Below are 12679 nucleotides of genomic sequence, written 5' to 3' on the forward strand. Positions count from 1 at the left end.
AAAGGGGTTCATATTTGTTGTTTGTACTGCCCATGTAACTCTCTCTGTCTTTCTCATCCTCAATGCTGCCATATTGGTCACTCACATTTGGTACATTGGAGATTAGGGAATTCTTGAACCAGGGAAAAGTATGTGTGAACATACAAACCCAGTGGGTTACAGTGTAGTTCTTACTACACCTTTCGTGCATGCTCAATTACTGTGCTGCCGCATATATTTATTCCACGATATTTGTATTTGCTGAGTACTACTTGAGAGTGTGAAGGAGCTCTGGTAGCATAGTGGCTAAGGCACTTGACTGCTAACCAGAAGGTTGGCGGTTCAAACCCACCAGCCACTCCTCGGAAGGAGGATTGGGCAATCTACTTCCGTAGTGATACTGCCTCGGAAACCCAAGGAAGGGTCGCTATGAGTCGGGGCCGACTCGATGGCACATAACAACAACAACAACAACAACTTGAGAGTGTGAAGCACGATGCCATTGATTCTGGGCATACAGAGATGGTTAACCCAGAGCCCCCTCAGGAGCCTGGAGTCCTGCCAGGACCTAGCCCAAGGCCTACTAAGTGCCTTCCATAAATATTTAGGGAAAGAATGAGATAAAACACATATGTAATTAGCAGAATGCAGTAGAAAGGGCCATGCAAAGAAGAGCCAAAAGAGATGGCATTTTCTACACCAGGAGGGTCAGGAGCCAGTTACCATTAGCTTGGAAGGGCTTCTAGGACCTGAATATGGAACTTAACCCAAGCTTTGCCTAAGGCCCACAGCCTTAATCAGGAACCATATTAAAGAGGTGTTGTAAAAAACGTTGAGGGTGGAGGGGAGACAGAAACATCCGGGAGGAAAACTGTGTTGCCATAGTAACCCACCTGTGCCTCCCTGCAGCCCACTCAGTTCTCCATAGGCAGCCACTTGTCCCCATGGCCCATGCACGCCAGTGGCCAGACCATTCTGCTGAACCGAAAGCCCTGTTCAGAGGACTACCGGAAGCGAACAGGGTAAGCCAGGGCCAGCCTGATGATGGGGGGGCTGATGGAAACTGGGCATCAGACCAGGAGACAGGACACAGGTATGTGCAGCACAAACCAACGGTGGGTGCAGAGACCCTGCGGGATGGTCGTGCCAGCCCAGCGTATCCCCTGAAGGAGCCTGGAGAAGCAGTCCTTGGGCATTGCCAAGCCGAGGTACCTGGAGCAGCTGGAAAACTACCTGCGCAGAGAGCTCCTCCTACTGGACCTGGGCACGGATTCCGCCCAGGAGCTGAGGCTGCAGGTCAGAGCCACAGAGTAAACTCCAGGAAGCTTGGGGAGGGGTGGGAGGAGACCTCACCCTCCTGGCCGTACTAGACACCCCAGACCCTCAGGAGAGACTGGCCTTTCCCAGCACTTTTGGGGGCTCCTTCCCGGTGAGAGAAGCATGTCCGCTGACAAAGCCAGCGGGCGGGACGAGGCTGTGGGGTGGAACTCTGCTGAGGCTTCTGTTTCACCACCTGAGTCAGTAGCCAGATGCTGTCTTCAGCCTGTCCAGCTCCACAGTCCCAAACCCCCAGGCAGCCTGAACACAGGCCTTTGGGCAAGGCAGCATTCATTGGCCATATGGTGTCCACCTGCCCAGCTGAGGACAGCCCAAGCTTAAGGAACCAGCCTAGACACAAACAGAGAGGGATCTCGAGGAGCCCTAGATTTCAGTCCATATTAGGGAAGGCATCACCAAAATTCACTACTCAAAGAGGGACGATGATGGGGACTCTCTGCCTTCTGACTCACTGAAGCATTTATTGAGTCCCAACGGTGTACCACGCCCTGGGGCTGGGGCTTTATAAGCAGAAGGTGCCTCCCCAACAAGGAAGTGGAAGTTTGAAGAAGCCATATAGCTATGATGTGGGGGGGCAAGGATTCAAACTCAGGTCTTACTCCCAAACCTATGCTCATCCCAGTGAGCAATGCTGCTTCTAAACACTTCCTGTGGATCCAAGCGGGACAGGAAACCATGCCCCTACTTGGAGGTTAGATGCCTGATTAGGACCTTCTGTCTCCTTCTACCCCTACAGACCTCTAAGATGGGGAGGGTTGTAGGCAAGGGGCCAACTGAGGCACAGAGGCTGGAAGACAAGAGGCTGGCTGCCTAGAGAGGGACTAGAGCACAGAGGGGAGGTCCTGGCCCTGGGTGGTTTGCCAGGCCTCCAAGCCAGCATCCGGAGAGGCCTCCAGAGGGCGGTCGATAGGGCAGAGCTGCCCACTGCCCCTGGCACTGGGAAAGACCCAAGTGGAGCCCAGGGTGTTTGCCTGAATGTGGGCCGCTTGGCAGTCTCCTGCTGGAATACCTCTAAGCCAAGAAAGACACAGGTCCCCACTAAGTTTAGCAGTTCTGGGTCAGAAGATGACAGGTTCCCCTTCCTTGCAGCCCTATAGAGAGATCTTCGAGTTCTTCATAGAGGACTTTAAAACGTACAAGCCACTGCTGTCTTCCATTAAGAATGCGTATGAGATGATGCTGGGTAAGAACAGCTCCCCTGCTTCAATTTCCCCTCTTGAGTCAGATAGACCAGATGCGGTCTTCAGCCTGCAAAGGAAAGAGGATCCTATTCTGACCGTCTGAGGCTCAGCAACAGGGCTACAGCATCTACTGACTGGGCCTTGAGGTCCCCAAGCCCCGTTCAGCCCTTTTGCTCACACTGTTCTGTGAGAAGGTACTCAGGGCACCAGGCACCTCTCCTCCTTGGAAAGCATGGTGGGCCGTATCTGTAGAAAATAGCCCCCCTTCCTGTTGTGAGTGAAGCCCAGGAGAAAGTGAGGGCCTCTGGAAACTGAGGAGAGGCCCCTCCTCTGGCCAGGCTCAGGAGGTGCAGGGCATAGTGAGGCTGCAGGACTACAGGCCACCTGGGAAAAGGCCTATCTGGACTCTGCTTCTCATTTAAAACCAAGGGCAGCAAGGCCTTTAGCCAAGGCCACGACATTGCTCAAAGTGTACACAGACTCGTGGAGCTGGCAAAGGACATGCCACTCATCTGTGATCATAGGATCTGTGTCTTCTAGTTATTTGTCTTTGTGACCCAAAGGGAACCCCCTACTGCCCCTGCTTAGCCCATCAGAGGGAGAAGATTCGGGCTCTGGAGCCCCTGAAGGCTAAGCTTGTCACTGTGCACGAGGACTGCAATGAGAGGATACTGGCCATGCGGGCAGAAGAGAAATACGAGATCTCCATGCTCAAGAAGGAGAAGATGAATTTGCTCAAAGTCATTGACAAGAAGAATGAGGAGAAGATCTCACTGCAGAGTGAGGTGAGATGCCGTACCCAACTCCCTGAATTTCTGCCCACCCCAGGGATGACCTTGAGGTCTCGGGTACCCACCCAGGTGACCCTTTAACCCCTTCTACCCTTCTTCTTGGAGTGACATTCTAGGCCACACCCTCCTGAGGGTTTCTGCTGTCACCTCACTCTGCCCTCCTGCTTGGCTGGGAACTGGCTCCATGTGGCCCCAAGTGCCTGCAGAGCCCTGCTCCATGGGTGCTAGGCTTTCTAGAGGGTTGACACTTTGCTGGGTTCTCAGGGATGGCCAATCTCTTTACTCCATCTTTCCTGTTCCAAGTCCTGATGAAGCCACCCAGTATTCATTCCATCCCCTGCAGTAACTAGCTGGGGTCCAGCCACAGCCACCTTTCCAACAGGTGTCCAAACTAAGGAAGAGCTTGGCTGAAGAGTACCTGCACTATCTCAGTGAGCGAGACGCCCGGAAGATCCTCCTCTCAGACCTGAATGAGCTACGCTATCAGCGGGAAGACATGTCCCTAGCCCAGTCTCCAGGTAAGCCTGAGGTGGACTCCACCCTGACGAGGCATTGAAGAGGAGCCTGACTCTGGCTACTCACACCCACGCATTCAGCTCTCCTAAGATCTGCCCATCCCATGTCCATTCTCATTGGGTGATGTCCTTGCCTCCAGCTGGACTATATATCTTCTGAGCCAGACTGAGAATATTAAGTAGCCTAGACTTCCCGTGTGGGGAACGGTATGGTACCCTGTGTCCTGGACTACTCTACTTAAGCCTGAAGCCCCAGGTCTTGTAGCACTGTAGTCAAGACCCTAGGGACCCCAGGCAGGGAGAGCAGGAAGACCTGGGGCACACTCCGGGGGGCACTCTAGCCCTACCTTGGGCCAGAGGTCCCAGAGCCAGGGTGATACGGGCTGGTGGGCCCCTTGGCAGGGATCTGGGGGGAGGACCCCGTGAAGCTAACACTGGCTCTGAAGATGACCCGGCAAGACCTGACACGCACGCAAATGGAGCTCAACACTATGAAAGCCAACTTTGGAGACGTGGTGCCCAGGAGGGACTTTGAAATGCAGGAGAAGACCAACAGGGATTTGCAGGAGCAGGTGCCGGAGGGCAGGCAGGGCCTGGCAGGGTCGGCAGGTGGGGAGCGAGGACCAACCCCCTCACCCACAGCTGGACAGCCTGCGGGCCGACTATGAGGAGGTACGCAAGGAGCACGAGATACTGCTGCAGCTGCACATGAGCACGCTGAAGGAGCGCGACCAGTTCTTCGCCGAGCTGCAGGAGATCCAGCGCACCTCAACACCACGGCCTGACTGGACCAAGTGCGAAGGTAACCATGGCAGTCGGGGCCCCAGGAGCAGTGCCATTGCCTCGTCGGCACTCCAGCTCCCTCTCCCCACCTGCAGATGTGGTGGCTGGGGGCCCAGATCGGTGGCATATACTGGCCGAGGGCAAGAACAGTGACCAGCTGGTAGACGTCCTCCTGGAAGAGATTGGCGAGGGCCTGCTCCGGGAGAAAGACTCCTTCCCTGGTCTGGTAGGAGAGTCCCTGGACTGGGAAAGCTTGAGGTCAGAGTCAGCTGGGCCCTGCTGCTGAGGCTCAGGTTTCTGGTGGAACCTCATGGGGCCCTGCCTGCTGGGGGGCGGGGGTGCGGCACAGATGGGCTCAGAGACAAGCTGACACTCTCCCTTCCAGGGCTATGGGGAAGCCATCCCCACTTTTCTTCGGTTCGATGGCACTGTGGAGAACAAGAAGCCAACGAAGAAGGAGGTGGTAAACCTCCTTAAAGATGCCTGGAAGGAACGTCTCGCGGAGGAGCAGGTCAGATCTCATCAGGCCCCTTGGCCCAGCTTGGCCCCCAGAGTCTTCAGTGGGTTCCCTCAAGGTGCTAGGGAGCAGAGAAGAGGGCAAAACAACCCTGGGACAGGCTGACTGAACAGTCTTCCCCTCACCATGCAGAAGGAGAAGTTCTCAGATTTCTTCTTCAATTTCCTGGAGCGTCGCTTTGGGCCCGGTGATGCCATGGCCTGGGCCTACACCATTTTTGAAAACATCAAGCTCTTCCGCTCCAATGAGGTCATGAGTCAGTTTTATGCAGTCTTGATGGGAAAGGTGAGCATGGGCCTGGCCCCCACCTGCTCCTCTCAGGGAGACAGAGAGGAGCCTTCATCCCCAGCATAGCCCTCCTCTGCACCCACCACTCCAAGAAGCAGCAAGTCAGTGAAGGCTTCCCTCTCTGTAGATGGAGGAGAGTGTGTATATCAACCACAAGGAGACAATTGCACAGCTGCTGAAGGAGATGACAGCTGTTGACAGTCAGAATGAGGGATTCCTGCCCATGGAGCACTTCAGGTGGGGCCAGGCCAGCCCAAACTCTTGCCCAACACCTCCTCTGCCCAGGCTTCCGGGTGTGCAGGGGAGAGGAGTCTGGTGGGAAGGGCCTCAGCCTCAGCACTTGCTGTTTTAAGTACTGGTGGGGCTGGCAGTGGAGGGGCTACGGAGGCGGGCAGGCAGGCCTCAACCAGGCAGGCCCCTGTGGGCCGCACTTATCTTCACAGCACCATCCTCAAGAGTACCTTCCCCCTCAAGAAGGAAGAACAAATTCAGGAGCTGATGGAGGCAGGGGGCTGGAATCCCAATGGCAGTAACATAGACCTGTTCAACTACCGCTCACTGTTTGTGGAGGTGAGTGGGCATCCAGGCATTTGCATGGCCTCTGCCTGTAGCCTCAGCTGGACCCCGGTCAGTATACCCTCACCGTGCCCTGTGGCCCCCCCTAGAGCGATGAGGGCCAGAGTGAACCCTTTGTTCAGAAGCTTTGGGAACAGTATATGGATGAGAAGGAGGCATATCTGCAGGAGCTAAAGCAGGAGCTGGGCCAGGAACTGTGAGTGACTTGGGTTCTCAGGCCCACTCAGCCATAGGTGGGTCCTGCAGGCTAGGTCACAGGGTGGCATCTCAAGCCCCTGGGTCTCCCCATGCACGGAGCACGCTGCGGGGCTCTCCAAACCGCCCAAGCCCAGCAGAAAGGGCACCCTGGGGTCTGGTGGTACAGAGGAGGGGTCAAGGCCTGTCTCTCTCTCTCCTCATTGGGCAGCTATCATGAGATAGCCCTGGGTAAGCTGCGGGAAGCACTGATGAACATTGACCCCAGTCTGGACACTCAGACCCTGAACACCTACGTGAGCCAAGCCTTCCAGGTCCCTGTGACAGACCTGCCAGAGGAGGGCGAGGAGGAAAAAGAAGAGGGCATTAAGACAAAGCTTCAGACCGTGATGGAACGGCTTCTGGTGGCTGATACCAGGCGTATGGGGCCTCGGGGAGAGCCAGAACCTACAAGCTAGGGCTGTTCTGGGCAGCCTCTGTGCTCTGGTGTGGCTAGCCCCTGACTTCTAGCATAAAAGTGTTTGAGCCTGTGCTATTCTTCTGACTATGCTGGCCATTGGGGGCAGGGAAGGGGGGGCCAGTATCAAAACACAGCTTATTCTGTTTGTAATACTTTATTGAGGCTGGAGCGGGGGTGGGGAGGAAGGCGACCTGGAGGTGTATGTGGGGTCCAGAAAGCCCAGGAGGGAGCAGGGCAGGTGCTGGAGCCCAGCCACTACTGGGCAGGGAACACAGAGTTGCCGCTGAATGCACAAGGTATGAGCAGCTGCCGGTACTCCAGGGGCAGGTACCGCTCGACAAGCAAATGCAGTGATACCTGGTCCGTGACCAGGCCCTGCCTGCAGTGAATGAGGGTGGGACAGACAGAGTCAGCACCATGTCCGGAGGGGCCAGCCCCACCAGCCCGGCACCCTCTACCCCACCGGCTCACCGCCGCATCAGCAACTCCAGGTCTTCTGGCCTCACCGTTTTGCGGCCGGCATGAGCAGCAAATACATCCAGGTCATTGCACAGGTGCTGGAAATACCTGTCCAAGCTGCCAAGAAGGTGGGGGTGGAGCAGACTGAATGGGCTGTTAGGGAGCTGAGAGGTTCTCCCCCACCCTGAGTGTCTAGGACTCACCACTTCTCCACCATCTCAAGAGCTTTTTTCTCCACAGGCATTTTAGCATAGAAGCTAAAGAGTTTCGCATAGTGGCTCAGTCCGGCCTTGTAGGGATCTTGACGGGGCCTGGGACCAGCAGTTCGGGGCCTGGGAGGAAGCCTGGCCGACAGCGGCTCTGCACACAAGCTGGGGGCAGGAGTGGTCAGAGGTGGCTCAACTGCTGTCTAAAGAAACCTCTACTCAAGGACAAGTATTGCTGGTTGCTGCTGAGACCATGCTCCGTGGCTGGCCTAGACCAGCAGCTCCAACCACTGGTTGGGGATGGTGGAGATGGGCGCTCAGAGACTGGGCCCTTTCCTGGGGTCTTTGCTTCTCCACAACTTATACATAATGTTCTAGCCTTATCACACAAACCAGTCCTTGCTTGAGCCCTTGACCTTCAGACATTCCCTCCCTATTGCCTGTCCTAATTCTACTAATCCTCCTCCAGGAAGCCTTCCTCCCCTTCCCCAGCTCCTCTAGGTCCCTAAAGGCAGGTCCCAGGATGACAGATGTCCCCTGGGTGAGCCCTTCTCAGTCCGGCTCAGGCTGCTCGGCTGGGTGGGTAACGGTGCTCACCCGTGGGAAAGGGGATGCCCTGTGGTGCAGAGTGCCCAAAGGCAGCCTCAGTGCCTGCCCTCTTCCCAAGAAGGACAGGGCCCTGGGATCTTACCCTGCAGCGGCGGGTGGTGCGACTGGCTCAAGAAACTGATGACGTCGCTGGGCCTGGAGAGCCCCAAGGGCACCAGAGGCCACCTGTGGACTTGCTGCAGAGGAAGGGAAGATCACTGGGGCCTCAACCTCTCCACCGCCTTCTTGTCCCGTTCCTCAAGGGCCTCACCGGGCTCCAGCTAGCCAAGCAAGAGGCCCCTCAGAGTCTCCCTTGGCCCAATACCAACCCGCCACTGCCCAGAGTGCTAGCTCCTCCTCCAAGGGCAGGGCCTGAACACAGCTGTTAGCACTTACCTTCTTGCTCCCTGCACTGGGCCCCTTACCCGTCCTGCTGGAAGTGTCCTTGTCCCCTGAAGACCCTTCTGGCTCCTCGGCCTCAACAGCCCCATCTGCTTCTGTCACCTCTGGGCACCCCTCAGACTCTGCCGTCCTAGCAGATCCTTGCATTCCTGCCGCCGCCTCCACTGCCCCCACATTCACCGCTCCTTCTTCCGTGTTTTCCCCTGCTTCACCTTCACCTTCTAAGGGCTCTACGCCATCTTCTCCAGAGTCACCACTGCTGGGATTTGGAAAGCCCACAGCAAGGGTGTTCACCTCCTCTGACCTTCCTGCTGGAAGCTGGGTTGGTTCCCTGGGACCTGAATGAAGGGGAGAGAAAACGGGCTGGAGAAGCAGCAGACCAAGGCTTCCCTCTGAGAAGGGGAAAGACGGAACAGCAAACCCCGCCCAGCCCACCTGGGAGAGGGAGGGCAGCAGCAGCCCCAGAGCACTGGTGGGGAGTCTCCCGACCTAACACTGACTCTGCTCCTGGACGGAAGACGGACCCACAGCCAGGAGGCTCTGGGGCACACAAATGGGCTTCAGGAGGAAAACCACCAATGCCAACTCTTGCCCAGGCTGAGATTGGTTCTAAGCTACCTGACCCATATACTCACTGTTCTGTAGCGCAGGCCCACTCCATGTCCTGCGACCAACAGCCCTTCCAGCATCTGCAGCCCCAGTGTCAGAGCGACAGGGCAAGGAGCGGCGCCCCCTGGGGGAGCAGCCAACCAAGGGCGGGGAGAAGGGCTGGGTGTCCTCCAACACAGCATCCTTTGCCAGGAGAGCAACCGGGGTTCTGTAGCTGTCACCTGGGAATCAAGGACCAGCTGGCACTCAGTGTATTCCAGGCCCACTTGCTGCTACCCAGAGTCACCAGGCCTAGGCAGCTGGTCCCAGGAGTCTGCCGCTAAGCAAACTTCAGAGGGAAAAGACTACCCAGCACATGAGCCTGGTCCATTTTGAGTCTTATTTGCCTTCCTCTACCCCCTTGCTTACTGGTGGCAGTCCCTGCACCTTAGCCTGGCACCCCCTGGCCTCCACAGTGTGGACCCCACAAACTGCTCACCCATGCCTCCTCCACCCTCCACTTCTCACTCTGCCCAGAACCCTCCTTTTACCCTGGTGAACACTGTCTTCTAGAATCAGTCTCTGAGGTCAGCTCTCACTGGCCAGCTGATCTTGCAACCTGGCCCCTTTCAACCTCTCAATAAATCCCACCCACCACTCCAAACTCCTTTCCTGCCCTCCGCTCAGTAGCTCCTCAGGCACATGGGGGTCCTGGGATGTACTAAGGGACTAAGACTGGTTTCCAACAACGTAAGACACACCCATGGGAAGAAAGCAGAAACTCCTCACAGGCCTGACTCTGCAGTGTCCTTGACCCGTACGAGGCAAGAAGACCCTGCATTCAGCACACTTCCTCTCTGCCTGGTGGGGAGAGCTTTCCCCACAGGTCTGGGAGGGGTAAACCTCAACATCACCTGGGGAAACCATGGCCTCAGAAGTATCTCCCAGATCCTGCAAGAAGGCACCCACATCTACAGCTCGGCGGGTGAGAGGTCTGCGGGCCAAACCTGGCCTCTGCACGGACTGTGACCGGAGAGAGGTGCCAAAGGTCAGGTTGAGGGAGCTGCTGGAAGGGAGGGAGGCACAAAGGAGAGTCAGGTACCTGAGGCCCAGTTTCCCCAAAGGATTGCCCATCTGCCCTGGGGTTCTCATCACTTGGACCAGCCACCATGCAGACGGCTAAAACTGGCAGGGAGGAAGGAATATGGCCAGATTCACCAAAGTCAGCCTTCCCTCCCCAAGCCTCTCCACCAACCCCCAGAACAAGGCAACAGGACCTGGTGAGCGAGGAGGCATCAGCAGTCCCATGAGGCTCTGTCAGTGCTCGGCAAGGGGCTGACAAAGAAGACACCTGGTAAGTTACCCAGGCCCCTCGGCCTCTCCAGGGGCTGGAGGGAAAGGGTAGCAATAGGCAGTGTTCAGGGCCTCACCTGGGGAGAGAGGCAGCCCCTGGTCCACTTCCTGCTGAAACAGTGACAGTCTCAGCCTCGGCTTCTTCCTGCCAGGTGCCAGCAGAACTGGAGCCGGGGTTTTGGGGGGCTCGAGTTCAGGAAGTCGCAGCTCCAGGCTGTGAGGATGGAGCTGATCTCAGACAGGCTAGGAAGCCCGATTCTGGCTTTTGCGACCCCCAGGAGACCCCCTGACCAGAACTTCCCAACAGCGCAGCCAAATGGGGGAGTTCACTGTGCACCTGCCCTGACTGCTTTCCCGTCTGGAGAGCCGGACCACTTCTGGTGCTGGCACTGGCATCGTCACTGAATTGGGCACGACGATGGAGGATTCTGGGGCTGAAGAAACAGCAAGCAAAGGATGGGGCTGGTAGAGCAGGCTGCCCTGACGGAGACACAGCACGCAGCTGGCCCTAACTCTGACCCGCAGGCCATCACACACTCACCAGTCAGGAGGATGTTCCGCAGCAGGGTCCGGGGTGTCTGCTCCTCCAGGCGGCCAGTGGCTTTAACATGGGACCGTCTGCCAGTAGCCTATAGAGGAAAGCACTAAGCAACCAGTTTGTTCTTCCATCTTGCGATCCCCTTAAGGTGGGCTTCAGGGCACACTAAAGGCAAACAGGGCATTGTGGTCAGTGAACTGGGCACTTACCCTGGCTCCACGAGAATGCCTCCTGGCAGTCGCCTTTGTTTGGCTGCTCTGATTCCTAGAGGAAGGTGTTTCAAGCAGGGGTCTCTGGGTACTTCTTAAGGACCAGTGGCCCTGAGAACTGTGTAGGGACGGGGAGTAGAGGATGCAGAAACACCTTCATCAGGCCTCTTGGCCTGAAGCCCTTTTCCCTCAAGGCCAGAAGCAAAATCAGTTGCTGTGGAGCAGATTCCGACTCATGCCAACATCGTGTACTGCAGAGTAAACCTGTGCTACATAGGGTTTTCAAGGCTGTGACATTTCAGGTGATTGCTAGGCATTTCCTCCCAGGCACCACTGGGTGGTTCGACCCACCACCCTCTGGTTAATCATCAGCACTTTACCATTTGCCTATCCCATATCCCGTTCCCAGCTCTATGTCAACAGGGGTGTGGATGAAAGGGAGCCACAGGGTTATGGGAAGACACGGAATATGAGAAACACAGCCAGAGAGAGGGGCTAAAGAAGGGTTCACGTGACTTTGAAATACCCTTAAGGTAGGCTCACAAAGACATTAGCCACGTAGACAAGAGGCATACTTGGTATAGTACCCATTCTAGACATTAAAGTAACAACCCAAGAAGGAATTGAATTATTTTTAAACCTTTTAAGTACTTTTCGGGGTCTGACTACAACCTCCACATGGATCACTTCAGTCTTGGTCTCTCCAGTCCAGTCCCACTCAGGTTCCAGAGTCACTGTTCCCAGGGCACAGCTCCCACCTCACCACCCTAGATCTAAAATCTATAATGAATGGCTTCCCATTGCCTGTTAAGAAAGTGAACTCACCCAATCTGGCAGGTCCGTACCCACTGCACCCTGAGCTCACTATAGCCCTCACCCACCCACAAGCACACTCTCACCAAGCCAGAGCCAATCCCCTTTTTCCCAACAAAGTATTATTCCAGTTCTCATCTCCAAGCTTCAGCCCAGCTGGGCCCTGCACCTCCTCTTCCACCTTCCACCTTGAAACTACGGAAACAGTAGGTCTGAATGTGCCAGCAAAGTTGGGGACCACCTGGGTGCCAGAAGCTCAGGCCAGGTACCTGGACATAGCCTTCGGCTGATTTGTGGAAAAGTGGGCTAGGAAAGAAGGAGGTCTGGTGATGCAGTGGTTAAAGCATTCGGCTGCTAACCAAAAAGTTGTCGGTCCAGCCTCTCCGCGGGAGAAAGATGGGAAGATTTACAGCCTTGGAAACCCTATGGGGAAGTTCTACTCTGTCCCACCGGGTCGCCAATGGCAGTGGATTGGACTTTTTAGTTTGGGTTAGAGAACAGGGCAGGTGAGATCTGAGCGCCCATGGGTCGCCTTCAGAGACTGGCCCCCTACGAGGCCGGCACAGTTAGGTTCTGTTGTCCAAACCGGGTTGCCCGGAGCCTTGGGGGTGGAGGCACGAACAGCTGACCCAAGCGAGACTCGGGGAGTAAAGCCAGTCCCCGTTCTCAGAGCCCTTCTCTGAGGTTCAGGTTCCTTCTCCAAAGAGGGTTAGCGGAAGCCCCACCCGGACGCCACCCCATCCCAACTCCACCTCACTCTCAGACTCTGGGCAGCCGCTCTACCTACCTAACCCGGGCACTCCGGGGCCGGCGCGGGGTGCGCGGTACCGCCGAGTCCAGCACGTGCCGTAGGAGCGTGCGCATCGTAGGCTCGCTCTCGGGGCTCTTGCTGTCGGCCAT

At 56.4% G+C, this 12679-nt stretch overlaps 2 protein-coding genes across 2 annotated transcripts in view; one reads left to right on the forward strand and one right to left on the reverse strand.

Annotated features, from left to right (window-relative positions):
* The window catches only part of TSNAXIP1 (translin associated factor X interacting protein 1), an 11722-nt gene extending 5101 nt beyond the window's left edge, over positions 1–6621 (forward strand). Inside the window, 11 exon segments of the mRNA XM_042780872.1 lie at positions 3087–3283; positions 3672–3807; positions 4207–4376; positions 4558–4606; positions 4683–4813; positions 4973–5098; positions 5237–5389; positions 5520–5629; positions 5836–5962; positions 6058–6164; positions 6375–6621. Coding sequence (XP_042636806.1) covers positions 3087–3283; positions 3672–3807; positions 4207–4376; positions 4558–4606; positions 4683–4813; positions 4973–5098; positions 5237–5389; positions 5520–5629; positions 5836–5962; positions 6058–6164; positions 6375–6621 — 1553 coding nt within the window.
* Positions 6622–6878: 257 nt separating this feature from the next.
* Positions 6879–12679, reverse strand: CENPT (centromere protein T). Its single transcript, XM_042780873.1, has 13 exons — positions 12567–12679; positions 10967–11021; positions 10761–10848; positions 10557–10653; positions 10297–10433; positions 10144–10180; positions 9781–9932; positions 8914–9108; positions 8302–8616; positions 7980–8073; positions 7286–7453; positions 7095–7199; positions 6879–7002 (listed from the first exon to the last, which is right to left on the reverse strand). Exons 1-13 carry the CDS (start codon positions 12677–12679, stop codon positions 6879–6881), a joined length of 1680 nt encoding a protein of 559 aa, XP_042636807.1.

The sequence above is a fragment of the Orycteropus afer genome, unplaced genomic scaffold (assembly GCF_000298275.1).
Source record: "Orycteropus afer afer isolate SDZICR_OR568_19922 unplaced genomic scaffold, OryAfe1.0 scaffold00067, whole genome shotgun sequence".
Classification (NCBI taxonomy): domain Eukaryota; kingdom Metazoa; phylum Chordata; class Mammalia; order Tubulidentata; family Orycteropodidae; genus Orycteropus; species Orycteropus afer.

Bases quoted from the DNA above. Each gene is read 5' to 3' on its own strand.
- CENPT (XM_042780873.1), bottom strand. From the start codon at position 12,679: ATGGCCGACAGCAAGAGCCCCGAGAGCGAGCCTACGATGCGCACGCTC. The intron at 9,933-10,143 runs GTCCTGTTGCCT...CCTCCCTTCCAG, and splicing joins GATGCCTCCTCGCTCACCAG to CAGCTCCCTCAACCTGACCT. The intron at 9,109-9,780 runs GTGATGTTGAGG...CTTGATTCCCAG, and splicing joins TGAGGCCATGGTTTCCCCAG to GTGACAGCTACAGAACCCCG.